This window comes from Silurus meridionalis, chromosome 18 (genome assembly GCF_014805685.1).
Source record: "Silurus meridionalis isolate SWU-2019-XX chromosome 18, ASM1480568v1, whole genome shotgun sequence".
NCBI lineage: Eukaryota > Metazoa > Chordata > Actinopteri > Siluriformes > Siluridae > Silurus > Silurus meridionalis.
This window is the reverse complement of record NC_060901.1, coordinates 5,228,994-5,254,147: the sequence shown is the minus strand read 5'-3', so window position 1 is coordinate 5,254,147 and position 25,154 is coordinate 5,228,994. Positions and strand designations below refer to the sequence as shown.

The window sequence follows — 25,154 nt, the reverse complement described above, 5'->3', positions numbered from 1 at the left end:
GCAAAGAGCAAACGTGTAACTCTGCGTGAAACTGGGCAAAACGCCACAGAGACGTTTGACATGACATATGTTTGACATACAGCGATGCTGCAATGAGTTGCAATGAGTTGAGTTGTGTTTTGAGTGTCACGCACGCAAGAGCAGAATAACATTACTGGAAGATGATGGGATCAGGAAGACCTTCAGCGAGCTCTACCCTGAGCTCAATCCACATGATCTCACTTCCACACCCAACCTACTTGCCAGATTTGGCTCATGTGGACTTCACCCTCTTCCTGAAGATGAAGATCCAGCTCAAAGGTCACCGTTTTGACACCGCTGTGAAGATCCATCGCATGCATCCTTTCATCCGCTCATGTGCTGAAGGAGAGAAAGTCACACTGACCCACTTCTAGTAAAGTCTTTCATCTGTTTGTTTGTTCTTCTTGTTTGTCTGTTTATTTTTAGAAAAAAATTGAAAAAGAAATAGGAAGAAAGCAGGAATGGCAAGATGGTGTGAAGGTCAAAAAAGAAAAGGACAGCAAGAAGAAAGAAAGAAAGAAAGAAAGAAAGAAAGAAAGAAAGAAAGAAAGAAAGAAAGAAAGAAAGAAAGAAAGAAAGAAACTGGAGACTCCTCTAATAAAAAATCTCCAAAATGGTGTCACTTTCAATATCAGCATCACAACATCATTGAAAAAGAGAGAAAGAAGAATCAGAGAACTCATTCTGATATTCTCAGAATTTTCTGTAAATCTTGATGATGATGCAACTTCCTGCTGGAATATTCCAAACCATACAGTGGTGGCTAAGGTCCCGTTACAAAGCTTGAACCAGTTTTCCTAAAAGAATATAACATTTGCCTACATTCTCAAAAAAAATAGCAAAAATTCAAGGGTTCTTCAAAGGGTTCTTTTGTAGTTATAATAAGATGAGGTGCAGTAACAGTCAGATGGGGCAGTTACAGTGATATAAGGTGCAGTTACAGTGATATAAGGTGCAGTTACAGTATAGTGAGAACAGGTGCAGTTATTGTAAAATGGGGGCAATTACAGTGAAATAAGATGCGGTTATAGTGAGATGGGGACAGTTATAGTCATATAAGTGCAGTTACATTTGGATGTAGGGCTGGTACAGTGAAATGGGGCAGTTGCAGTTAGATGAGTCACCTTTACAGTGAGGATAGTTGCAGTTATAGTGAAATGATACAGTTACAGTGAGATGAGGTGCAGTTATAGAAAGATGAGGTGCAGTTATAGTGATATAAGTGCAATTACAGTTAGATGGGGTAGTTAAAGTGAGTTGGGGCAGTTATAGTCAGATGGGGTGCAATTACAGTGGGATAGAGTGAAGGTACAGTGAGATGGGTGCAGTTTCGTGAAATTGGGCAGTTATCGTCAGATGGGGTGCAATTACAGTGGGATGGAGGGAGATGGGGCAGTTACATGGAGATGAGTCACATTTACAGTGAGATGACATGCAGTTATAGTCAGCTGGGGTGCGGTTAAAGTGAAATTAGGAGCATGTTACAGTGTAATGGGGCAGGTACAGTGAGATGAGATGCAGTTACAGTGAGATGGGTTGCATTTACTGTGGTTTGGGTGCAGTTACAGTGAGATGGGGTGCCGTTACAGCAAGATGTGGAAGTTACTGTAAACTTTGGTACAGATACAGTAAGATAATTTCCAGTTATAGTGACATAAGGTGCAGTTACTGTATAGTGATATGGGGTGCAGTTACAGCGAGATATGGGCTGTTACAGTTAGATGTGTCGCCATTACAGTAAATTGGGGCAGTTACAGTGAGCTGAGGTGCAGTTATTGTGGGCAGAGGTGCAGTTACCGTGAGCCGAGGTGCAGTTACAGTAAGCCGAGGTGCAGTTACAGTGAAATGAGGTGCAGTTACAGTGAAATGAGATGCAGTTTAGTAAGATGTGGTGCAGTTACATAGAGATGAGATGCCATCACAGTGAAATGGGTCACATTTACAGTGAGATAAGGTACAGTTATGTTTATATGGGGTGCAGTTACAGTGAGATGGGAGCATTTACAGTGAGTTGGAGTGGGTAAATGTGTTGCAGTTTGTTTAAAATTTGTTTTTAATTAGTTGTTTATTTGAAACAGGTTGATGTTTTCTTCAGAGAGAGTAAACTGTGAGTAAATGTGAAATGTATTCATGACTCAAAGCCTGACCACCTCTCTCTCTCTCTCTCTCTCTCTCTCTCTCTCATCTATGAAATGTACACGGTGGCCCTTTTTCCCCTCGCTGTGGCTTTGAGTCATGCCTCACTCCGCTCCAGTGTGCGCCAGCGGAGCAAAACCTTTCTAGGAACCATCTCTAGCTCTCCTGAATGTGCTGTGTGTTCCGTGAGAGAGCCGAGAAAAAGAGAGAGACAAAAAAAGAGAGAGCTCATTCCACCACGGTCAGCCAGACCGACATGAACAAAAGTCAGTAGTGCAGCCAGACAAAGCATCCATCACTCACGAGCAGATGATCCCATGCAAATAAATCCTCTCTCTCTCTCTCTCTCTCTCTCTCTCTCTCTCTCTCTCTTTCCTTTTCATCCAGGTTACATGCACAGAAGAGAAGCATCTCTGTCTCCACCATCACATTAACACCTGTGATGAAGGTAACACCTACATTGTTCTCACCAGTACACTCCAAGGTACCAGACTGTACTTCTTCTGTAGGATCTGAGGTGCTGATATGGATCTTAGATATCTGTGAAGATTTGAAGGTACATCAGAGATACATTTAGGTACCAAAAAAGGTGTAAACATGGATACTATAAGGTGTACAGAAGGTGCATGGCACATCAACAAGGATACATAAAACGACAAATATATTTCAAATATTAATAGCAGTTTTATTTCTTAGCAGTGTAAATGCCCACGAGTCTTAATGTGAATTAGACAATAAGAAAGTGCTGAATGATATATAAAGTGCGTAAACCAGGCTGGAGAGAAAAAGGACGCGTAAAAGCGCACGTCGCATAAATATTCTTCCACGCAGAGGACAGATCAAAATTCAGTCATGTTCTAAGAAAACGAGGGATTGGAAGAGAGGAGGGTGGTTTGGTGGGAGGGATGACGTAATTTGAACTCGGGCCCAAAAATCCTCAGCGAATAATTTAGCGCACACGAGGTAGCGGTGCGAGTGCTGCCCCAGCTGTTTCCTGTTGAAAATGTCTTCGTAATGTAGATAAATGTGAGGGATTTTCTCCACTGAAAACCGTCTCCTGTCCGCGAAACCACACGTCTCCGCGTCCGAACCGAGCCTGCGCAATGGAACAAAGTCGGAATATCGAGACGTGACATCGGCACCGTGTGCATTTCCTCCTCACGGCTTCTTTCATTTAATTTATTATTATTACTATTAATATTATTATTTCTATTTTTTTTCTCTTAATATTTTAATGACTTTGGAACGAGTGTTTTCACCGGACAGACGCTGGGATGTCTAGACATTTGGGTGATGTCCTAAAGGTAACTTCTCATCTTTTATACATAAGTTATATTCATTTGTTTATTTTTTATTTTTAAACAACAACAAAAATATTTTGCATCCTTTAAATTGAACTTTAAAGCGTGCATCTGTTTCATTGGATGTGGAAAAGATGCTTCATTAATTCACTGTGATCCTTCTTGCTTTTTGCATCATTTATTAAACCTTGCGTCCTGACAAACTTTGTGCACATTTTTTTTTTTACATTTTATTTAATCGTTATTTGGGATTAGATTTAAAGTGTTGTAAAAAAGGCGCAGACACGCGCAAAAACGCACGGAACGCGCATCGCTCCGCTCGAGCGCGCAAGTTGTGCGGGAATCCCGTATTGCTGAGTGCGCACATGTCTGGAGAACGCAGCTCCACACCAGACCCCAACTCGAGTTCATTTTCAGCTTTTCCTGTCACACAATTTGTTCGTTTGTTTGTTTGTTTGTTTGTTTGTTTGCTCTGTATCCGGGCGCGGATCTCCATCGCTGGTAGATCAAATAAAGCAAAGGAAAGGAAGGACAGAAAGGGAAGACTGAAAGAATCATGGAGGAGACAGGATCAGGGTTTTACATTTAGATTTCATAGAGATCGTGTTTATTACTAAGATAAAAAAAGATGCAATTTTTGCTACTGGTCCCAGTGCACGCGCGGTCCAGCAGTCTTAATTCATGGGGCACATGAATGAATGAATGGATGGATGGATGGATGGATGGATGGATCCATCTGTGATAGATGGATGGATGGATGGATGGACAAAGAAACCAACAAATAAAAGTTTTCTGTAATTTATGACATCATTCCACTTGTTAGGACGCACGAGCCCCGGTTATTTGATGGAGGTAGATGTCTTGCATGTGATAATGAAGTGATAAAACGCGTGCAGTCTCGGGATCGGTTTCACTTTGAATATCTCTCTCTCTCTCTCTCTCTCTCTCTCTCTCTCTCCCGGATGCAGTGGACCATGCGCTGTGTTTACCGCGGCCGCGCGCTCGCCCGGCTGCTGCTGCTGCTGTGCGCGTTCGCGTTGACGCCGGTGACGGCGAGGGCGGGGCCGGAGACCCTGTGCGGGGCGGAGCTGGTGGACACGCTGCAGTTTGTGTGCGGGGACCGCGGCTTTTATTTCAGTAAGTGCAACTTTTTGATTTATTCATAAAGCCTTCCTTTGCTGCGGCTGCTCTTCTTTCTTTCTTTCTTTCACATTGCTGACAGAAGAAAGTGCTAATGTGCTCCTCATAAATAAATGAATAATAAAAAAAAAAACGCACAAGCTTCTCTTTCAGTTCACTTCAAATGCTCCATGGGACGTGTGTTGTGTGTAGGGCTGGTTCAATACTATTGTAGGACTCCGATACCGATACCGAGTACCACCTGGTGTCTATTTTTTATAATAATAGCTACAAATAAATAAACAAACAAACAAAATAAGTGAATCGTTCATTTATTTATTATTTATTTATTTATTAAATACATAAATTATAGGTAGAAGGTCACAGAGACTGCGCTCAAATTTGTGATGAATTTCTGTCCAGGTTTTATCTCTGGGTTCTCCAGTTTTCTCCAGTCTCCCGAAAAAACACTACGTTTGTAAATGAGTGTGTGAATAAGTACATGGATGTGAATTTATTTGAATATGTAAATGTATGAATTAATCTGTGAATGAGTGTGTGAACAAACCAGTGTGTGAGTGAGTGTACATGAGTGTGTAAATAAATGAGTGTATGAATGAATGTGTGAATGAGCACATGGATGTGTGTGTGTGTGTGTGTGTGTGTGTGTGTGTGTGTGTGTGTGAGTGAATGAATGAGCTTGTGAACAAATGAGTGTGTGAATAAGCATGTACATGAGTGGGTGAACTAATGAGCATGTGAATGTGTGTGAATCAGTGTGTGTGTGAATAGGTATGTGAATGAATGTGTAAATAAGTGTGTGAATGAGCACATGGATGTGAATAAATGTGAATGTGTGTGTGAATGAATGATAATGTGAAAGTCATATGAATGAGTGTGTGAATGAATGTGTGAATAAGTGTGTGAACAAGTGTGAATGAATAAGCATATAAATGAGCAATACGGGAGTGCGTAAATGAATGCGCATGTGTATATGAACGTGTTGAATAAATGAATGAATGAATTAATGAATGCATGAGTGTATGTGAATAAGTGTGCGAATGTATGTATTAATAAGTATGTGAATGAAAGTGGGAATGAGTGTGGTTATGAATGAGTGTATGAATGAGTGTGTGAATAATGATCATGCAAATGAGCGTTTGAATGAATAAGTATGAATGAATGAGTGTGAAAACGTGTGTGTATAATGAGCATGCAAACGAGTGAATAAATGAGTTGAAGAATGTCTATAAATAGGCATGTGAATGTGTGTGAATAAATCAGTGTGTGAATTTGAATGAGTGAGAGAGAGAGAGAGAGAGAGAGAGAGAGAAGAATTGAATGTAGATGAATGAGCATGTACATGAGTGTGAATGAATGCACACGAGTGAATAAGTGTGTGAATGAATGACCGTGAATGAATGTGTAAATAATGAGCATGTAAATGACTGTTTGAATAAATTAGGATTTTAATGAATTAGGGCGTGTTTTAGTAATTAAGTTTTCTACCGATTATTCCATCGATTATTCGAGTAATCAGGTAAGAAGCACTTTTTTCTTTATTAAAGAGCAACACTAAATATACGAGAGAAAATAAGATGGGTCGCTAAAATTGAATAAGTAATTTAGTTCCTTTGTTAAAAAATTTAAATTTCTATTGCTGAAATTGCACACAAGAATATCTGTGAAAACTAAACTATTTAGTGCATTTAATTGCCATATTACAAGTCAAAGTAAATACAAACATATATAAATACAAAAAATCCCTAAATAAAAATATACTTTTAAAAGGTTAAACGCTCTGTACAGAGATTTCGTTATGTTCCAGTTCGAAATGATCCTGAAATTTGGAAACTTTTCTTCTTTTACCTGAATCTTCTCCTCGCCCCTCGCTGTTTTCTCCGCGTTCCTCCATCTTTCATTCAAATATTCTCGTGATTGCGAGAAATAAAATCAGAATTAGGCAGCCTTTTTTTTATGTGGCGGAAACGGGCTTGCGTAGTGTTTACCTGTCCAGAGCGCTCCAGAATTGAAGCGGGTGGTGCGTCAGTAATAATAGTCCGTGGGGAAACAGTTCTCTGCGTGTAGTTAAATGGACTAAACGAAGCATCGAGGGAAATAATCTGAATCGATGCATTTTTGTATTCGGATTATTCGAGTTACCTCAGGAATCGTTTCAGCCCAATTAATTAGTGTGTGTGAATATTGAGCATGTAAATGAGTAGGGGAATAAGTGTGTGAATGAATGAGTGGGTAAATCAATGTGAATTAATGAATGTGTGAATAATGGGCATGTCAACGAGTGTTTGACTGAATGAGTGTGTGAAAGAATGAGTTTGGGAATGACTGTGTAAATAAAAGACCATGTAATTGAGTTTGTGAATGAATGGATGAATGAATGGATGAATGAATGAATGCATGAATTAATGAGAATGCGAATACGCGTAGGAATGACTGTGTGAATGAATGAGCGTGTAAAAAAGGGTGTGATTGAGTGAACGTGTGAAAGAGCATGTAAAGGAATGAGAATCTGTGAATGTGTAAATGAGTGATTAAATGAGCGTGTGAATAAGTGTTGAATCAATGAGCAAGTAAATGAGTGTATGAATGAATGAATGTGTGAATGAGCATGTGAAGAATCAAATGTGTGAATGAGCTCAATGTAATCTTATTGTCTTATTGAAAAAGTGCTGACCTTTGTGTGAGCATGTCAAGCTAACCGGACACCACAGCGCTCTGGAGAAACTCGAGCTCCAGTGGTCTGGACGATCTATCAGGAGCAGAGATGAATGCTGACAGAGAAATGAAGTGCATCCCTGATCTGTTTACAGTACGACATCGCTCCAGAGTTTGGCTGCAGTTTAGTGAAAGAGAAAAGACAGAGGAAACCACCATAGTGCTGAACATTTTTCTGATTGAGAACACGGAGCACCCTAGTAAATCCGTTTTTTCCTTCCCCTGTGATACTTAAATCATGCGCTGAAATGAACCAAGGCACAAGGTGTTCTCCTGTTAAAAGAGATACTCTGCAGCCTTGAGAGCCTTATAAAGTAAGACGGCCATAAATAATTTGTGTTGTGAAGAGATGCGAAAGCTGCGTTCTGACGTTAAATAACACTTTCTAACAGACTACAGGAAATCTAATCATGATTTGCAGTGAAAGTGACAATTTAGGATTACTTTAGTAAAAGCTCAAGATAGTAATACTGATTAATAGATCAACTTTGGCCACTTGATCAACTTTTGTTATTTACTAGAAGGCACCATTAGGGACCGTTAGAAGGCCCTCCAAAAGTTTCTACAATGGCTTCTTTGTTTTAATGATAATGATTTAATGACTGATACAAACACACTTAGCAACGAAAACCATTCGGAAATGGTTTCAATGAGTGAAAGAGAAAAAGTCAACATAGTGAAATCAACGTTAGCAAGCAGCGAAACACTAAACAACGATTTACTGTCAGACCTGTGATTACAGCAATGTAAAACAATATAACAACGATTATTAATCTGGCTTTTCTCAGTACAATGCGAATTCAGTGAGAAATCCAAACAACTCACTTGAGTGATTCCTCAGACCAAACAAAAAATACAAGAGATCGGTGGTACCTCTGGTGATCCTACATTGCATACATGTAAATCACACAAACTACTTAGCTAAACATCAACACTACGCAGGCCACACCCACAACAGAGGAACAACAAATGAGAGGAGAACCTTATCACTCGCTAGGATCAATGTTCTAGGAGGTTGAAATCTCAGAAGGCGAATAATTTTCTGTGCACGTCCTGCACCAAGTACGTTTTAGAAAATGAAATAATGCTCCCTATACATTTTTTTGTTGTTGAAGTTTTTCCAAATGCAATTTGCATATTCATTTTTGTCATTTTCGTAATTTGCAATGCAGTTAATCCCATAGATTGGGTTCGTTAAAAATCAAAGTAAATAATACCGTAAAGGAGTTTGATAGCTTGCTAGTAAACACTTTCGAAGCTGATCTTTGTTTGAGCAAATATTTTACAAACTGAACAAAACCTGAACCCGTAAAGCCTCTCAGTTAGCTTGGTAATAAGAAAAAACAAATGCTAACGTTTTCTAGAAAAGTCGTTAAGTACTGATGAGAAATTTCTTCGCTGAATGATTCAAGGAGGTGTGAACGTCTTGGGCTGCCTGCACTGACATAAGGCATTGAGCTCTGACGAGTGGATGTATGCTGGCACTGAAAAGATTCATTTCACACACGTTGTGTAAAAAGTAAGTCGAACCTGAATGAAGCTCAAACTGAGACGGAAAGTTACTTTTCCTGTCAACAGCCACGAGGCTGTTCAGTGGTCAAAAAGAGAGGAGTTGGCCAGATCCTTTATGGCCTTTTGGTGACCGAGGGTTTGTTTTTTCTCTGAACCGAGTCCAAAGCAAACACATTTACGGTAATATGAACTTTCTGTGAAACTGTTGCATCATTACCGCATGCTGAAAGTGGAATAGGACTGGCCGGGTACAGTGCATATATACTCAGAGGTTTGAGTTGTTAAGTGGAAATTATTAGGACACTGCATGTCCACTTTTATTACACAGGGAAGAATATTTTAGTAATCAGCTAATCTGGATGTTAGATTATACAGTAGACTTCGTTTTTCTTTCATCAGGTGCCTTTACCCAAAGTGAACCGACAGAGAATTTCTGGCAATAGTGGGTTCTGAACTCATAACCTTCTGGTCACTACCGCAGAGCCATAACCACGGAGTTACCACAGCTATCTCAACAAATAATCAGCCAGCTTATATACTAGTGCCACGTCGCCGCTAACGACTCGCATTATCAGATCTTTTTCTTGTTTTTGTTACAGTTAGGCTCTCTAAAACTAAATTTTCTCATCCAGAGTTAAGTTTCCTGTCATTTTTTCTAATTTGCGTATAAGAGTTTGATTCGTTTGATGAAGTGTAAAAGCTACTTTCTAGCTCAAAAAGTAGTCCAGAGAACCGTTCCCTGTTCCTTTTCAAAATGCTGGTTTGGGGCTTGCTATAAACAGACCATGTTGCAAACAGTGTAAAAGTTATGTGCTGCAAAAGCAAATCAAATCTGCGATAATGAGCCAACCACCAATTGAGCAATTGTGAAGATGTCCTTATCTTGACAATATAGCAACATTTACATTTACAGCATTTGGTAGACGTTCTAATCCAAGTGATTTACATTAATGTCATTCATACAACGGAGCAGCTTATGGGGCCCAGGAGGGGGCAGCTTGATGTGCCCAGAAGGGGGCAGCTTGATGTGCCCAGAAGGGGGCAGCTTGATGTGCCCAGGGTGTAAACTCACCCCCTTCGGTACAACCATTTCCAGAGGCTAAGAGCCCTTTATCTAGTAAACCTTTTAAGAAGCTTGAAGAAGGAAAGTGGTTGCTCAGTGGTTAAGACTCTGAACCAATAGTCATGAGTTTAAATCCCAGCTCTGCCAAGCTGCCACTGCTGGGTCCTTGAGCAAGGCCAATAACCCTCATTTGCCAGTTGAATAAATAAGATAATTGTAAGTTGCCCTGGATAATGTTATCTGCCAAATGCCGTAAATGCAAGAACCCTTCAAGAGTGCGCCAAATACCAAGACGCTTAGATATCCTTTAAGCATTTGTGGTACAGAACTCCATCCAAATTAATACTATTTTCATTTTTTTTAAATCTAATACCTGTCAGTAGTTTAAAGTGTATGAATGATATTCGTATTTGGTTCACAATTCAAAGGTTCCCTCTGGGCAAACCCTTAAATCATGGGTCTTTTATTTTAACCACAAAGGACTGATGTGGCTACAGGATCTTCCACCTTATACCACTTGTTTAATCAGATTAGCCTAAGTCTCAATTCACAGCTATCAAGAAGGCAACCACATTAGTGGTAATAGTCTGCAGAAACCCTTAAAAGTACTATGTACAGTAGAACCCCAAAACAAGTAAACTCTTCAAACAGAACACTTTTAGGGGACCAAGAAGCCTTGAACCTACAAACCCAAGACCAGAACAGACAAAAAATAGTAATTAGCAATCGTTGTTTAAGGGTTCTATAGGGGGGGGGCATTGGATAATTGCTCATTTTTTGACAGGACACCATTTCATATGGGTATATTAGCATTATCCAGTAAACCCTTGCAGAACCAGTAAAGAGAGTATTAAGTACTAAGGCCATTTAGCTCTTTAAACAATTTACACGTTCTAAATTTTACACACCTCCACGAAGGTTTCATGAGAATTCCCAGCTTCCACAAAACCCGTTTTGTTTTGCAAACAACGCTGTCATGGATGCTTTCTAACTTTTAAAGAGTATATAGTCTGAAATTAGTAATGGCAAAATGTACACAAAAATGGGACAAAAACAAGGTTAGATTAGCATAAGTTAGAGACTGTGAGTGCTAGACAAATGCTCCAGGGTGTTCGTGTCTATTGCCAAGACAATAATAATGAAGCAAGCGCCAAAAGTCCATTTTGCATTTCCAAGTATGAAATATTTCCTCCGAAAGGAAAATGATTCATAATGCATAATACATCCATGATATTTCCCTTACTGATCTTATTGTACATGGCTAATGATGCATCCCCCCATTCATAATCATCACCACTGAGCTATGCTATTGTTGAGATGCGAATACACATCATTTCTTTAAGCTTGCATGCTAATTGTTGTAAGCAGCTGTAGCAGTACCAAATCAACACAGTTCACACACACACACACACACACACACACACACACACACACACACACACACACACACACACAGATCTGATCCCAGAGCAGCAAAGGATTACGAGGGATTACAGGATGATTAGGATGTTCTCCCTCCCTGGACCCATGCCAAATGCGCACATAAAGGCCTCCTGGGTGTATTTCAGTGCCATGATGAAAGCTGTTGGTTTTTCAGTAATGAACAAAATGAAAAGCGAACACACGGGTCATCAGACTTGACTCAAGCACCAAATTGTACCCAGGTTGTAGAAGATAGTAGTTGAATAACAATAAACAAGCCACTAAAGTCACTAATGGTTTTGGTACTTGTTTCTTTAGTGTTATTACTTGTGATTGTCCAATTAAATGCTCTCTAGGGTGTATAGCAAGTCTAACCCATGGAGGCATGCCTTAGTCGACAGGTGTTCATTAATCTCTGTTGTTCTCCATATTTAACTAGATAGCTAAGATCCTGTTGTGTTTTAGATTGGTTGGTGTGGTATCAGTAAAAAAAAAAATCCACTCTCCATCTATGGAAACCCCTTATTCAGAAGAAAATACGTCAACCTACAGAGGCAACTTTCAGCTAATTAGCTATGTCTTTGCTACTTTACAGATAAGACAATCACCATTCAGTGGTATTCTTGGCTTTTCTCGGAAAGCTTCACGTCTTCTCTGATTCACGTGCTGAGTGGTTCTTTAAGCGTGTCTAAGCTCTGAATTGCATAAGGAAAGCTCAGCCAACAGAAAGTGTAAAGAATTTGGTTTGGCTGCGAGCATTTGTCATGCTGGTGATGAGGTTGTTTCCAGGGTTTGAGCTGCTTTTTGCGGTCCCCAGTGCTCGGTAAACACTCTGACACTACTCAATCACTGTGCTCATGACTTTTTCTGGAGTCTAGAATGTTGTTCTCCTTATTATTATTAATAACCACAGTGAGGCAGTAAAAGTCAGGTCCCAAACGTGCCACTCTGGAAGACGCTGCTCTTTGCCGGCCCCCTGGAGCAGTGGGAGTTATGCACAGTCAGCTGAACGCTAAGGCTACTGCACGGTGGCCACCAGCCATGTTAGGAGCGTGAAATGACTCGACCAGGAAAGCGATCGTATGAAATGTTTTGGCGTTGGAGCGAGTTTCACAAATCATACTGCCGAGGTCACCCTGAAGCTAAATGCCGTTGTAGGTCGGCTGCACGCGAGCACCGCAAATCTGGAAGACTGAAAGGCTGCACATGTCTTCTCGAACTGCTCTGTGTTCTTGGAGTGGAACACAAACCGCCTCAGTAACAGATGCCCTTGATTGACTGCTACACTGGTTACAATGAATCAGCAAACCTGACGCCATACAACACATCTGGACCTCTGGTGTGGATCCCAGTTGTGGCGTTCCAGCTCTCTTATGCAGAAGGGCTTCATCTACAGCAGTCTCACACTGTGGTGTTTTTCTTGATCCTAGCTTACTGATTCAGCTAATTAAGAAGATTAGATCGGATGAGTTACACAAGAGTGTGTAAGGCGATGGTCATCCTGGACCACGATTGAGCCTCAATGATCTTAATGATCAAATGTTAAAAAGTTTCAAGGCGCAAATGACAAGAAAGCCAGTTTTACTATGCTGGATGCTTAAAACTAAACTGATTAATCTAACTAATCGGAACAAGAGAAGGAATCAGTTAGCCACCTAATGTGGATTATACAAGTTTATGCAGTAGCCCCTTTAAAAAGGTTGTTACTATAGTAACAATAACAAATTAGAACGAGCACTTGTGTTTTGAAGCTTTACTGCAGTCAGAGCTGTTGCTATAACAAAATAACTTTTGAACAGTTCGAACTAGTCCTAGCCAGTATAATCTTAAGGGTGCATTTGTTGTCCTTCTTGGTCAACCTTTAGGATGCAACAACTTAGCATTTCTTCCATGTACCCCAATTCTTCCTCAAGGGTTTTGGAATCGCTGCATGCTTTCTGACAGGAAAAGTTTCAACGACCAAAACCAAGAGATAGAGTATTAAGAAGAAAGTAATTAGCAATAACTTGCTCTTTTTACCACATGCCACAATGGTTTTTATAGGTTCAATATGGGATCAATTGCCAATTCTTGGATTTTAGCCTTAAAAAAAGACTTTTTAACAGGAAAACACTATAGTATGTGTTTAGGATTATCTGGTGAATCTTTCGAGAACATTTGAAGAGATCATCACAGTACATACATGGATTAGCTTCTTAAACAGATTCTAAGTGTTGTAGAATGGAAGACTTAGGAGTTTTTATCTCCTATCTAAACATTTTTCCTCTTAATGCCTACACTATTCAAGGGTTCTTGAAGGGTTTAATGTATAATTAGTGGTTCTTAGCAGCCAAAGACATGTCTGGAGGGGGTTCCTCAAAGAAACAACTCAAGAACCCTTAACTGCAGGGTATGAAAATTTAAGAGAAAATAGGAAAACAGTAAAGGTGTTAGCATTTTCTAGTAGAACCTTAAAGTATTCAGTGAACCCGTATAACCTTTGAAGAACCTTCTTGTTTTCTTAGAGTATATGTTCTACCTTAACTTAGGGTTTACAGAACAACTGATTCCATGTACAGCCAAGTTTATGTCCCAGACTTATTCAATCAAGCAGCATGCAATCCATACGAGGATCCACCTAAAAAGAAATTTAAATCTTGGGTCAATAAAAAAAAAAAAAAAGAAAAAAAAAGAAAAACACAAGTGAAAGGAACACACAAAAAGAAGTCTAATGTGGGCCACATGTCGGCAACTGAAAACAAGAAAAACATCAAAACAGCTCCATCCAACCATACTGTGTGTCATTACTACAATTGACTATGATTATAAGCATAAAAGGTTGTTTACTCGTTTTTGTTTATGATGCTTAGGCAATGGCAGGGAAAAACAGCGGATGTTAATTTGGGAGGCCTTCATTTCTTTTTTTTTTCTTTTTTTTCTTTTTAATGTTTGGAAAATCATCCAGAAAGCAAATCCGCTGTCTTCTGACAACCTGTGCGAATGTGTAATCACAAACTTGGGCTTAAAGTCTCTTTCTTTCGCACGCGAACGGCATCTTCAGCAAAAACAGAGAACTTTTATTTGTAATCCCCGAGCGTACGCTAGTGTAAAAACACGTCTGACGCATTGGGACATTTAGGGCGGTACGGCGAACGGTTATACAATTTTTATGACCTCAGTCGCTTTAGTCTTTCAGGGGAACGGAAACGTAGCTACGCGCTGCAAGTAAACACATACGCAAACGAATATGACTACAAGCAGCAGGGGGGTGGAGCCAGGGCAGACGACCAATGAAAGAGGATGAGCTAGGAGCGTTGAGTACAAAAGTTTGCGTCCCTGCTGTTTTTCCGAGTAAATCGGAAGATAAATATCTTGCACATTTCACTACAAATACGTAAGGGATAAAGAATGTGGTGTCGAGTTTTTATAGGAAAATAATCAACAACGAAGTCGCAGTTATGTCACATTTATTTATTTACTTATTTATTTTTAAATTTCACTGTAATTTACTTGTTACTATCATTTTTATTTATTGAAGTTGGACATCAGAGCTTTTTTTTTATCCATTTATAACTAAATTTTTAGTTAGTTCCTATTGTCACTTACATTACAGCAGCTAGAAAATGATCATCTTTGACTTTCTCTTGAACTTAATACAGACACTCCCCCCCCACCTTACGAACGAGTTACGTTCCGAACGACCGTTCGTACCATGAATTTGTTCGTAAGTTGTTACTGTGTTTGTTATTGACTACACATATCTCCGATGTAAGAGCTATAAATACTATAAAATAAACAAAATATACTAAAACAAATCGAAATAATCAAAATACTCTAATATTTTGTATTAAGCAATAAAAAAATGAATAAAGCTTTCCTCTGTTTTTTTTTTCTTCGAATCCAAACAAATTTCACTTTGAGGACAGATTTGTTCGTATCTGCGGAAAGTGAATGTTCGTAAAGTGGGAAGGGTCTGTATATATTCATATACCCTGTGATTTGAAGCTGCACGACTGTCAGCAAACGAATGAACACCTTCTGCCCAATCAGAATTGAGCAGCATTATTACACATTTAAATCATATCCAGAAAACAAACTTTTATACATTTTTCTAGGACATTTTACATTTTTTTTAACAGCAAGGGCGTATAAAACCTTTGCGTTCAACTACAAGTTAATGATAAACCACATGAATTTTGTCTTTATGTTTTTAATTTTTCTCCCCAAACAATTTTTTTCATCGTCTGATTCATCGTGGACGCAATGTTGGTGTACCCGTGGGCTCGGAGATCTTCAGGGACACACGTGTTTCCTAATGAGAGCCCCCCCTCTCTTCCCCAAAGCACCATTGTCAGTGTGGAGCAAATCCAGAGCAGAAGTTAATGCACTCTGTCAGCACTGGCAACCCCGGCGAGCCAAGAGCTATTAACTCTGAAAGGGAAAGGCATTTCCTTCTTGTAAATGCCATATTAAATTATTATTTTATTTGGTAACAGGGAAAAAGCCTATCAGAGCTGCCTTGCTCTATGTGAGCAGGGAATAGTTAGTGGAGACTGGGAGACTTTATAAAGGCCACCGGAAGGGGGAGATTGGGATACAGAGTGTGTTTGCCTGTGTGTGTGTGTGTGTGTGTGTGTGTGTGTGTGTGTGTGTGTGTGTGTGTGTGTGTCTTGGAAAGAGAAGACCGGAGAAGAAATAGCTCCTGCGTCACTCAGATGCCTTACGGGACCTCATACATAACAGTAATTAAAAAGATTCGCTTTCTTTTGCTACCATTTCTACATAGTCTGCACAATTCTGTCTCTCAATTCAGTTCAAGACAGATGGACCTTGTCATAAAGCAGCTTTTTAGAACTACCAGGATATATAGGTTTTAAATGAATACACTGATCCCTAATGAGCAAGCCAGTGGTGACGTTGGTGAGGAAAAACTCCCAGGAGGAAACCTGGAGAGGAACCAGCCCATCCTCATGTAGACAGCAGATTGTAAATAATTCCCCTCTACAACTGTGTAGTATGCGGTGCTAATTGCATATCCTGCAAATTCATTATAGTTCATCAAGTCCTGATATTATTAGATTGTGGACAGTGATGGACAGTGGTGGACCATGTATTTCAGAGATACACACTGTAAAATATTACTCAAGTAAAAGCGCTAACTGTAAATTTGCACATGAGTCAAAGTACAAAAGTATTTGTCTTCAAATGTACTAATGTATCCAAAGTCTTGTCTTCTTCTTCTTTCAGCTTCTCCCATTAGGGGGCGCCACAGCGGATCATCCGTCTCCATACTCCCTGTCCTCTACATCTGCCTCTTTCAAACCAACTACCTGCATGTCTTCCTTCACCACATCCATAAACCTCCTCCTTGGTCTTCCTCTTTTTCCTTCTTCCTGGCGGCTCCATACTCAGCATTCTCCTACCGATATACCCCATGTCCCTCCTCTGCACATGTCCAAACCATCTCAATCTCGCCTCCCTCACCTTGTCTTACACGTGCTGTCCCTCTAATAAACTCATTTCTAATCCTGTCCATCATCATCACTCCCAACGAAAACCTCAACATCTTCAGCTCTGCTACCTCCAGCTCCACCTCCTGTCTTTTACTCAATGCCACTGTCTCTAAAACATACAACATCGCAGGTCTCACCACCGTCCTATAAACATTAAAGTATCCCAAGTACTATGATTTACTATGGCTATAATGTTCTTATAATTTTGTTTATGTGAAAAGATTCTAATGTGACTCTCAGCACACTGGTATAAAGAAATAAATCTAATAACATAAATATACATATGTATATACAATACACAACAAATAATGGAGACTTGAAAGCAAAACTGTCTGTATCAACTGTCCGTAAAGCCGTCCTCATGGTTTCTAAGTGATTACCATGCCCAGTCATCTGAGGTATCTTTCAGCATCTTTGGGCGGTTCTTAGCAGCACAAGCTGATGTTCACAATCACTTAACATGTTGGCTGCGCTCGTAAATTCTATTCCCTTGTCAATTTGATATCCATGAATATTTAATGACTAAGCTCTTTCATTGTATGAGTGTATCATTAGCATCCAGTAGCATCTGATCCTCAGACCGATCATTGTTAGATCAGATTCACTCATCGAAATGCACGAATACAGGGCACTACTTGTCTCGAATCAGGCTGCCGTCTTGTTGCACCTATGACCTTTTGCAAAACCTGGCTGAGAAACTTGTAGTGCCTCTGTCATTTACTGTGACCTTCCAGCTTCATATCTAATCTCATAGGAATTGCTGCTGTAGTCATGCTGATTGTTATTGTCTGGCTCATAGAACACGTCACGTGACGCTCCAATTTCGCACCATGAAAATCTGGAGAACGAACCCCTGTCCATTAACTTACATCTGCAACTGGTTTAGAGTATACAATACATTATCAAGGCTATTGGTGAATGGGATGTTCATCTTGTTTGATTCAGGGTCATTCTGTGGTGGTTTAGAGAAAAAAGCATTGGACTCTAGATTGAAAGGTCACAAGTTCAAATCCCAGCACCAGCAAGCTGCCACTGCTGGGCCCTTAAGCAAGTCCCTTAATGCTCAGCTGCTCAGTTGTTTGTTGCTCTAGATAAGGGCGTCTTCTAAAAGCTGTAAATGTACTCATTTGTATATTTATTTGTTTTCTGCCCCACAGGCAAGCCAACAGGCTACGGCCCCAACTCACGGCGCGCTCACAACCGTGGCATCGTAGACGAATGCTGCTTCCAGAGCTGCGAGCTGAAACGACTCGAGATGTACTGCGCTCCAGTCAAATCTGGCAAAGCACCCCGATCGGTACGAGAGCAACGGCACACAGACACGCCCAAAACGCCAAAGGTGAGCTTTAGTTCTACCGGTTCCAGGAATCGGAGGTTCGCTCATTAATTGACAAGTCACATGACCAATTTACTGCTAGCTTATGTTTTTTTTTTAGCTATGCAGTTGCTGGAAAACCGTTTTATATATATTTACATGCAGTACACACACCTTCAGGATCAATACACCCTGTCTAGCTAGCTCACTATAAACTACATTTCATGAAATCAAAGGTTTTGATGATGTCACTGGTTCCAGATGTTTGTGATTTTCTTTGCTTTTCACAGAAACCTGTAGCTGGTCACAGCCATACATCTTGTAAGGTATGTTGGTTTTGTTTTATTTATTATTGATAATTTGTGATGTTAAAAATTGCAGGGTTATACATTGATATACATTAAAGTGCATTTCAAAACAAAATAAATTAACTTTTCAACACACTTTTTAATTTCAATTTAGTGTCCAAACAGTGAAGATCTATGTGACTTCAGCATTTTTTTGATTTATTATGATTATTATTAAAATGTATTTATTAAAGCTTTCATTCTCCTTCAGGATTGTTCTAGTTTTAAAATGTTACTATAGGTAGTTTTTAAATATTACTAGTTTTATATTACTAGTTTATTTTCGGTTACGATTTTTATCTCCATTAGTTTTATCAACAAAATAAATAGTATTGATTTCGGTTTTATCTTTCGACAAATCACTACTTTTAGTGTGTGTTTAGTTTCACTCCTAAAATCTCGGGTTATGGCAAAAGCCTAAATATTGTAAACGTATATTTGACAATGTAAAAAAAAGCTAAGAATAGATTAGCTAATATCGTAGAGGTATTAAAAAAATTGTAGCAAAGATGTAGAATTGAGCTGCTTTCACATTTATTACAGCTGACATTGGTCATAGTATTAATTTTGATTTGGAAACTCCCATTCTTATTTGCAGTGTGAAAGTCTTTTTATTCATCATTGATTGTACCTCACTCTCTATGTATATTTTAGCCTCCTCACTGGGCTTCAGCTCAACAGGGAGTTTAAAACTAGCATTCAGTTGCTAGCATTTATAAAAAAAAATTAGCTCTCTCTTTGTCCAGCTGCTGAAGTGATATATAGATATATATACTATATGGACCAAAGTACTGGGGCACCTGACCTTTTCAGTCATATGAGGTTCTTCCCAAACTGTTACCACAAAGTTAAAGGCGCACAATTGTATAGGAGCTTCACTGGAGCTTGAGACACAAACCTGCTCCATCTTGGATGGGAGAGTTTACATGGATTGGATTGGAAGATTTCCTGCTCTGTAGAGCTCTGACCTCATCCCTTCTCACCTACATCAGTACCTGATTTTACTAACACCTTGTGTCTAAATAAGCACAAATCTTCACAAGCACACTCCAAAATCTAGAACATCTTCCCAGAAGAGTGGAGGTTTTTAAAACAGCGAAATATTATGGTCAGGTGTCCACCATGAGTTCTTGTTTGTAGTCTGTATAGATGGATGGATAGATAAATAGACAGATAAATCACTTTAAAGGAAACAAATAAATCTATTAAAACTATTAATAAAAAGTTCATTAATAAAATTTATTTTTTTAATTATTAATAAAAAAATTACAAAAATTAAACACATTTATACTGAAACTGATAAAAAAAAAAATTAAACAACTAAATAAATAAATAAATAAATAAAGAGAAATTATGAAAAACTTTTATGCCAACACAGTCTATAAAAAGAAAATCGTTTTAAACTAAAAAAACTATTTTAAAAAGTTAGAATTTCACTACTAAAACATAATAAACAAACATTTTACAATATTAAAGGTAAAAATCTTTTTAGATTAACTGCCTTTAAACAGAACACATCACGATGTTAAGTATTTTACGATCGCTCGCGATATCTCTGGAACATTTTCTTGCGACGTAAGTTTGTTTCCCCCTGTGCCACGTATTGTTTCCTTCCTGTAGTTCCAGATGTGGTGTGATTTGTGGTGCTGGTGAATTGGCTGCATACTTCGAGTGTTTTATTTATCCTGAAAAAATCATCCAAGCTTCCAGGCTTTTCGTTTTAAATTACATGCATATTATGCAATTTATTCGCAAACACATATAGCCAGATTTTGTTTCTGGAAAACGCATTTAATTTGTGGTCCGGTGTTTAGGAGAGGTCTGGTGGTGCATGTAGTGGTATCGTTGCCACCTCACAGCTCTGGGGTTACCTTCACTGGTTTTCTTTGTGTTCTTTAGGTTCCTCTTAGCTCATAAAACATTCTAGTAGGTTTATAAGTGTAAATTGCCCCTTGTGTGATTGTAAGTGTATGTGTGTGTCCCTGTGATGGACTGGTTTCCCATCCTGAGTGTACTTCTACCTTCTTCCCTGCTGGTTACCATATCAACCAGTACTGAACTCCAAAAAGTGCTTACTGTTGAGCTAATTGCAATGGAATGCAAAAAAATCGCACAGGGGCAAAGAAAAAAGGATTAAATACCCCCAGGTTTATTTTATTGCCATTGTGAATAATTCTGACGCCTTACTTTTCCTAAAAAATGAAATCTTTTCCCCTTTAAATGTAGAATGCGTTCTTTCTTTATAGCGCTCGGTATATAAAAGGAAACCATTAGCAGGAGACGTGGCTAAGTGGTTTTTGCGGTAGACCTCTCACTGTCCGTGTGTGAACAGGAAGTACACCGAGGCTCACACTCCTCCCTCTTCTTCATCAATTTTACATCCTAATCTCTCAGCACTGAGACACTCCGTTTGCAAAATCAAATACCGAACTAGGTTTTGTTCCTCCTCTCCGCCTTGAGGAAATGACAATCTGTAACTCTTTCAATGAAAACGTGCGTCGCGTGCCACGTTACACAGCTCGGCGCTGTCCATTTCTCAAACCTGACATTTCAAAAAGCGCAGAATCATTTTTGTCTATAAAATTAAGAGAAAATCTGTTTTTAAAGTGAGGATGCCTATTTAAATGATCAACATTTATAAAAGGAGTCTTCAGTGTCAGTGTTTGCTTTACTTCTCTTTTGTAAAGATTTACATTTTTTTTGCGGTTTAACTGTAACATGACAAGCTGCGTTTTCTTGTCTTTAAGAGAGAGAAAAGAAAGAGGATGATGAGGGAACGTCAGTTTATAGCCGCTAAAACGTAAGTGATAACAGGAACCAACTTTGTGGAGGTTTCATATGGAATTACATTTGTGCAAAAAAATATTGAAAATATACATCAAATAATTGAACAAAAACATACAATAAGAAAGAATTAGTCCGGGATTAGGAACGCGTTAACTTTCATTGGCTAGTGAGATTTGTATGGACCGCTCCTGGGAATGTAGAGCCTGCAGTGAATTTTTTGGAGAACATTCTGGATGAGGTTTTCTGATTAGTTATATTATATAGTTATATAGTATTTGGACATGGTATACTTATATTATTTTTATGTTTGAGTTTCATGATTAATTACTCAAAGAATGGACAATTAAATAAACCAAATCGAGAACGTCCTGCAAAATTCACTGGAGGCTCGATGTGCATGGAATATGGAATTTTCCTCGATGTTCTTCTGGTTTGATTCATGTACCATAAGTGATCGTCACGTTTTTGTATTTTCATTCATGTAATGCCCTTTAATGATTGGTCCTTTTCCACTTCTGCGTTGATTAGTTTGTGTTTATTGTGCAAAGTACCTCATTCAGTGTACAGACATTTCAGTCATCGGTTTACGTTTCTCGATTCCACAGTTCTGATCTTCGGTTTCTTGTTTCTCCTTTTGTCCTTGCGCTGTTGTCTGCCAAGTGCCTGACCTTAGCCTGTTTTACACTTTGATTCCATCAGCAAATTTGGATTTGTTCGCCGGTTTATATAATAACAATCAAGCGTTCTTACTTTGCCCTTGCATTCCCCTCCGCTATCTTGCATTACATGCCACTCTGTTTCCAGGAAGCAGTCCATCCAAATCTGAATAGCCAATGAGAGAACAAAGGTTTGTGCAAGAACGTGGAGTAAAATGTAACCACGATTGCTTTTTATTTGAAGACCGGGAAAAATATCAGGTTTTTGATTGCATATCTTCTCTCTAATTGTATATTCTTGTTCATATTTCGAAACATTATACTAAATTCTTTTGGCACACATGTAATTCCATAGTGTCATTACATTTCAACCTAAAATGGATCTATAAATGGATCAAAAAAATGTTTTTAATCAAATAAAATTGAGAATTTTGTGCGGTATAAGAGGAATAGAACACTTTGGGAGGTAGCGTTGTAGGAAAATAATTTCAGCGCGGTAACTCCGTTGTTGATTACTTTCCTAGAAGAGCCTACTCCCCTCAAGTGGTTTATTCCTTTACTTAAGTTGCTTTTCTTTGCATTTCAGGAGGTCCACCAGAAGAACTCAAGCCGGGGGAACACCGGGGGCAGGAACTACCGGATGTAGTTAGGAGGACAAGTGGATTTAACGAACAGTGCCAAGAAGAGACACAAGAACTTGTACAACCTTAACCTGGTTGTCAAGAGGAGGGGTTTTACTCTAACAGCAAAAAAAGTAATAATAATAATAATAAAAGAAAAGCAAGGATAATGGACCATCTCTATGTACATACACCCCTTTCGACTGGCTATTTTAGAGACATTGCACCATTCCATATTGGACAGGGGAGGGACAACATCTGTCCAAACAGCAACATTAATATAGCTGGTAATATAATAGCTGCTGCTACATATTATGGCAGTGGGAAACCTCCTGTAGAAGAGAGAGCCACTGGAAACTTTAATTGACCCAAACTGTTTCTATGCACCACTTCCTGATGGGTGGGATGGAGGCAGCGGGTCACTGGAGGAGAGGTGAAGGTTTTTATGTGTCATGGGTGAAGTGAATGTTGCAGCGGTCCCTCCCACACACACAAACACACACAAACAAACACTCAGCCATGCTTTGGCAATTAATTCCAGATTGCTGCAATCCAGTGCGAAATGCAATTCGGGAGAATTTCAGCACCGTTTCCGATGAAGCTTAAGTCAAAGACGCTACACAAGCACTGGCGAGGAACGTCTTTCTTTTCAATTTTGCTTTATCAGAGCGAGCCAGGAGCCTTTTCAGACAGAATCCGGTTACATGAAGGAACGAGAACATGGCTACATAGGACGATCTTATTTAGTCTTTTTCTTGTTAGTTTGTTTTTCTGCAAAAGTTCTACGAGACTGAAATCTCTGAGATTAAGGCGGCTCACGAGATCGATGTGTTCAGCTTTACGAAGCATTGTTGCTTTCGATTGTAATAACAACAGACTGCATGATTGGTTCAAACAATTTTTTTTTTTTTAAATGACCACCAAAGCATGTACACCACATACAACAGTAAGTGTTTTCACTGTATATTAAAAAAACAATAATTATGACACTACCCACAAACCAATATGTTTTGCTAAATGCAGGGGTGGACAAATCTGTAGCTTGTTTTCTTTTTTATATTCCATAGTAATTTTTCCACAAAAGCTCAATATTTGGGATGTAGCTATGCTTAAATTTAATGTGTATCATGTGACAACATTTATATTTACAGCATTTGGCAGATGCCCCTATCCAGCGCGACTTCCTATGATCTCAGCAGCATGGTGGTGTTGGGGTTTAAACTTCTAACCTTCCAACCAGAAGTCCATCATCTTAATCACTGAGTTACCACTTAGACAAACTTCAATGCTGTAACTTTAGCACAAGCTTGCAAATGCCAAAATCACCTGCACTACATACAGTGTTTAACAAGTCATGTAGCTTTTATGTTTGTGTAGCAAAAAACAATTGAACCAAAACCATTTTAATTCTCATCGCTGGTACATGCTTTTAAAACGCATTAGTTAGACTAAAATCTTACACATGCAATATATAAATAGGAGGCCCTAGTTTACATTTGCGGCATTTGTCCAGAGCGACTAACAATGATCTTGTTAAAGGCCATTCTCATTGGGAGCTCAGCGGTTAAAATGGTGGACTGATCAGATGGTTTTGAGTTCAAATCCCTCCACTGCCAACCTTTTGATCAGTCCACCATTTTAACCGATGAGCTCCCACTGAACGTTTACAGTACCACCTGACCTTTCACCGAAGACAAAAATAATCTGTTATTCTTAGTCTATATCAATGCAATTTAATGAGCAAGAAACCCACATTGCATTTTTTCAAGCATTACATCCATTAAAGTAGGGATTGGAAAGCTCATCACAAGCAAACTGAAAGACTTCTACGATTTGTCCATCCCTATAAAAAAAGACCACTTCTCCACCTGGTTCCATATGGATCCCAACATTCTTCTGGAGCATTCTTCTAATCCAATGGACTGCTTTGGGGAAAAAAATCCGGACTGTGACATTTTTTTTTTTTTTTTATTGATTCACTTTCCAAATCCAAGATTTAACAATCACACTGTCCTCTGTGTAGCCACTCTCTGTATTCACTCATCCAATTTATGTTAACCATCTCATTTCTTTTTTTTTCTTTACTTTACAGTCATATGTGATGATGTCTTATAACAGAACAATATAAAAAGAAGTCTACCCACTATATATTGGTGCTATTTTGTAGTATAGTGTAAGAGTTGTGGCAAAACGTGATTTGGGAGCAGGGCTGTGAGTGATTGGGATTGGGGGCATGGAATATGAACCAGACTTTTTGGATGTGGAGGTCTTCCTTGTTTTGTTTTGTTTTTTTTGCACAGCCTTGTGGGCACCAATCTGTTCATAATGTTCTTTTAAAATGGAAGGTAACGCTGTATGCAAGGTAATGCATTGTGAGATCTGTAAATGCATGGATGGGGAAAAAAAACATGTTGCGGTCCTGCAATTTATTATTATTATTGCTATTATTATTATGTTTTGTTTTTTCTTTTAACCATTTTAAGTTATTGATATTTGAACTTAATCCGAGATCCCTATGCCAAATAACTATAGAGAAAACACTGTGAACTATGAACTTCCAGGTCCTATTAAAGTTCCAAACAGCAGCTGTGTTTACTTGCAAAGGCTTTCACTAGTTCACTCCGATT

The 25,154-nt window shown here is 39.0% G+C and overlaps 1 protein-coding gene across 4 annotated transcripts; it reads left to right on the top strand.

The window, feature by feature from the left end:
• Positions 1 to 3,124: 3,124 nt before the first annotated feature.
• Positions 3,125 to 24,675, top strand: igf1 (insulin-like growth factor 1). Of its 4 annotated transcripts, none has more exons than XM_046873832.1 (6): positions 3,125 to 3,461; positions 4,427 to 4,595; positions 17,960 to 18,099; positions 18,408 to 18,443; positions 21,212 to 21,264; positions 22,494 to 24,675. In XM_046873832.1, exons 1-6 carry the CDS (start codon positions 3,432 to 3,434, stop codon positions 22,555 to 22,557), a joined length of 492 nt encoding a protein of 163 aa, XP_046729788.1. In that variant the 5' UTR covers positions 3,125 to 3,431; the 3' UTR covers positions 22,558 to 24,675. The 4 variants fall into 4 exon arrangements, with proteins under 4 accessions (XP_046729788.1, XP_046729790.1, XP_046729787.1 ...); XM_046873831.1 differs by having other exon boundaries at positions 3,146 to 3,461; positions 17,960 to 18,141; XM_046873834.1 differs by lacking the exon at positions 21,212 to 21,264 and having other exon boundaries at positions 3,133 to 3,461.
• Positions 24,676 to 25,154: the final 479 nt, after the last annotated feature.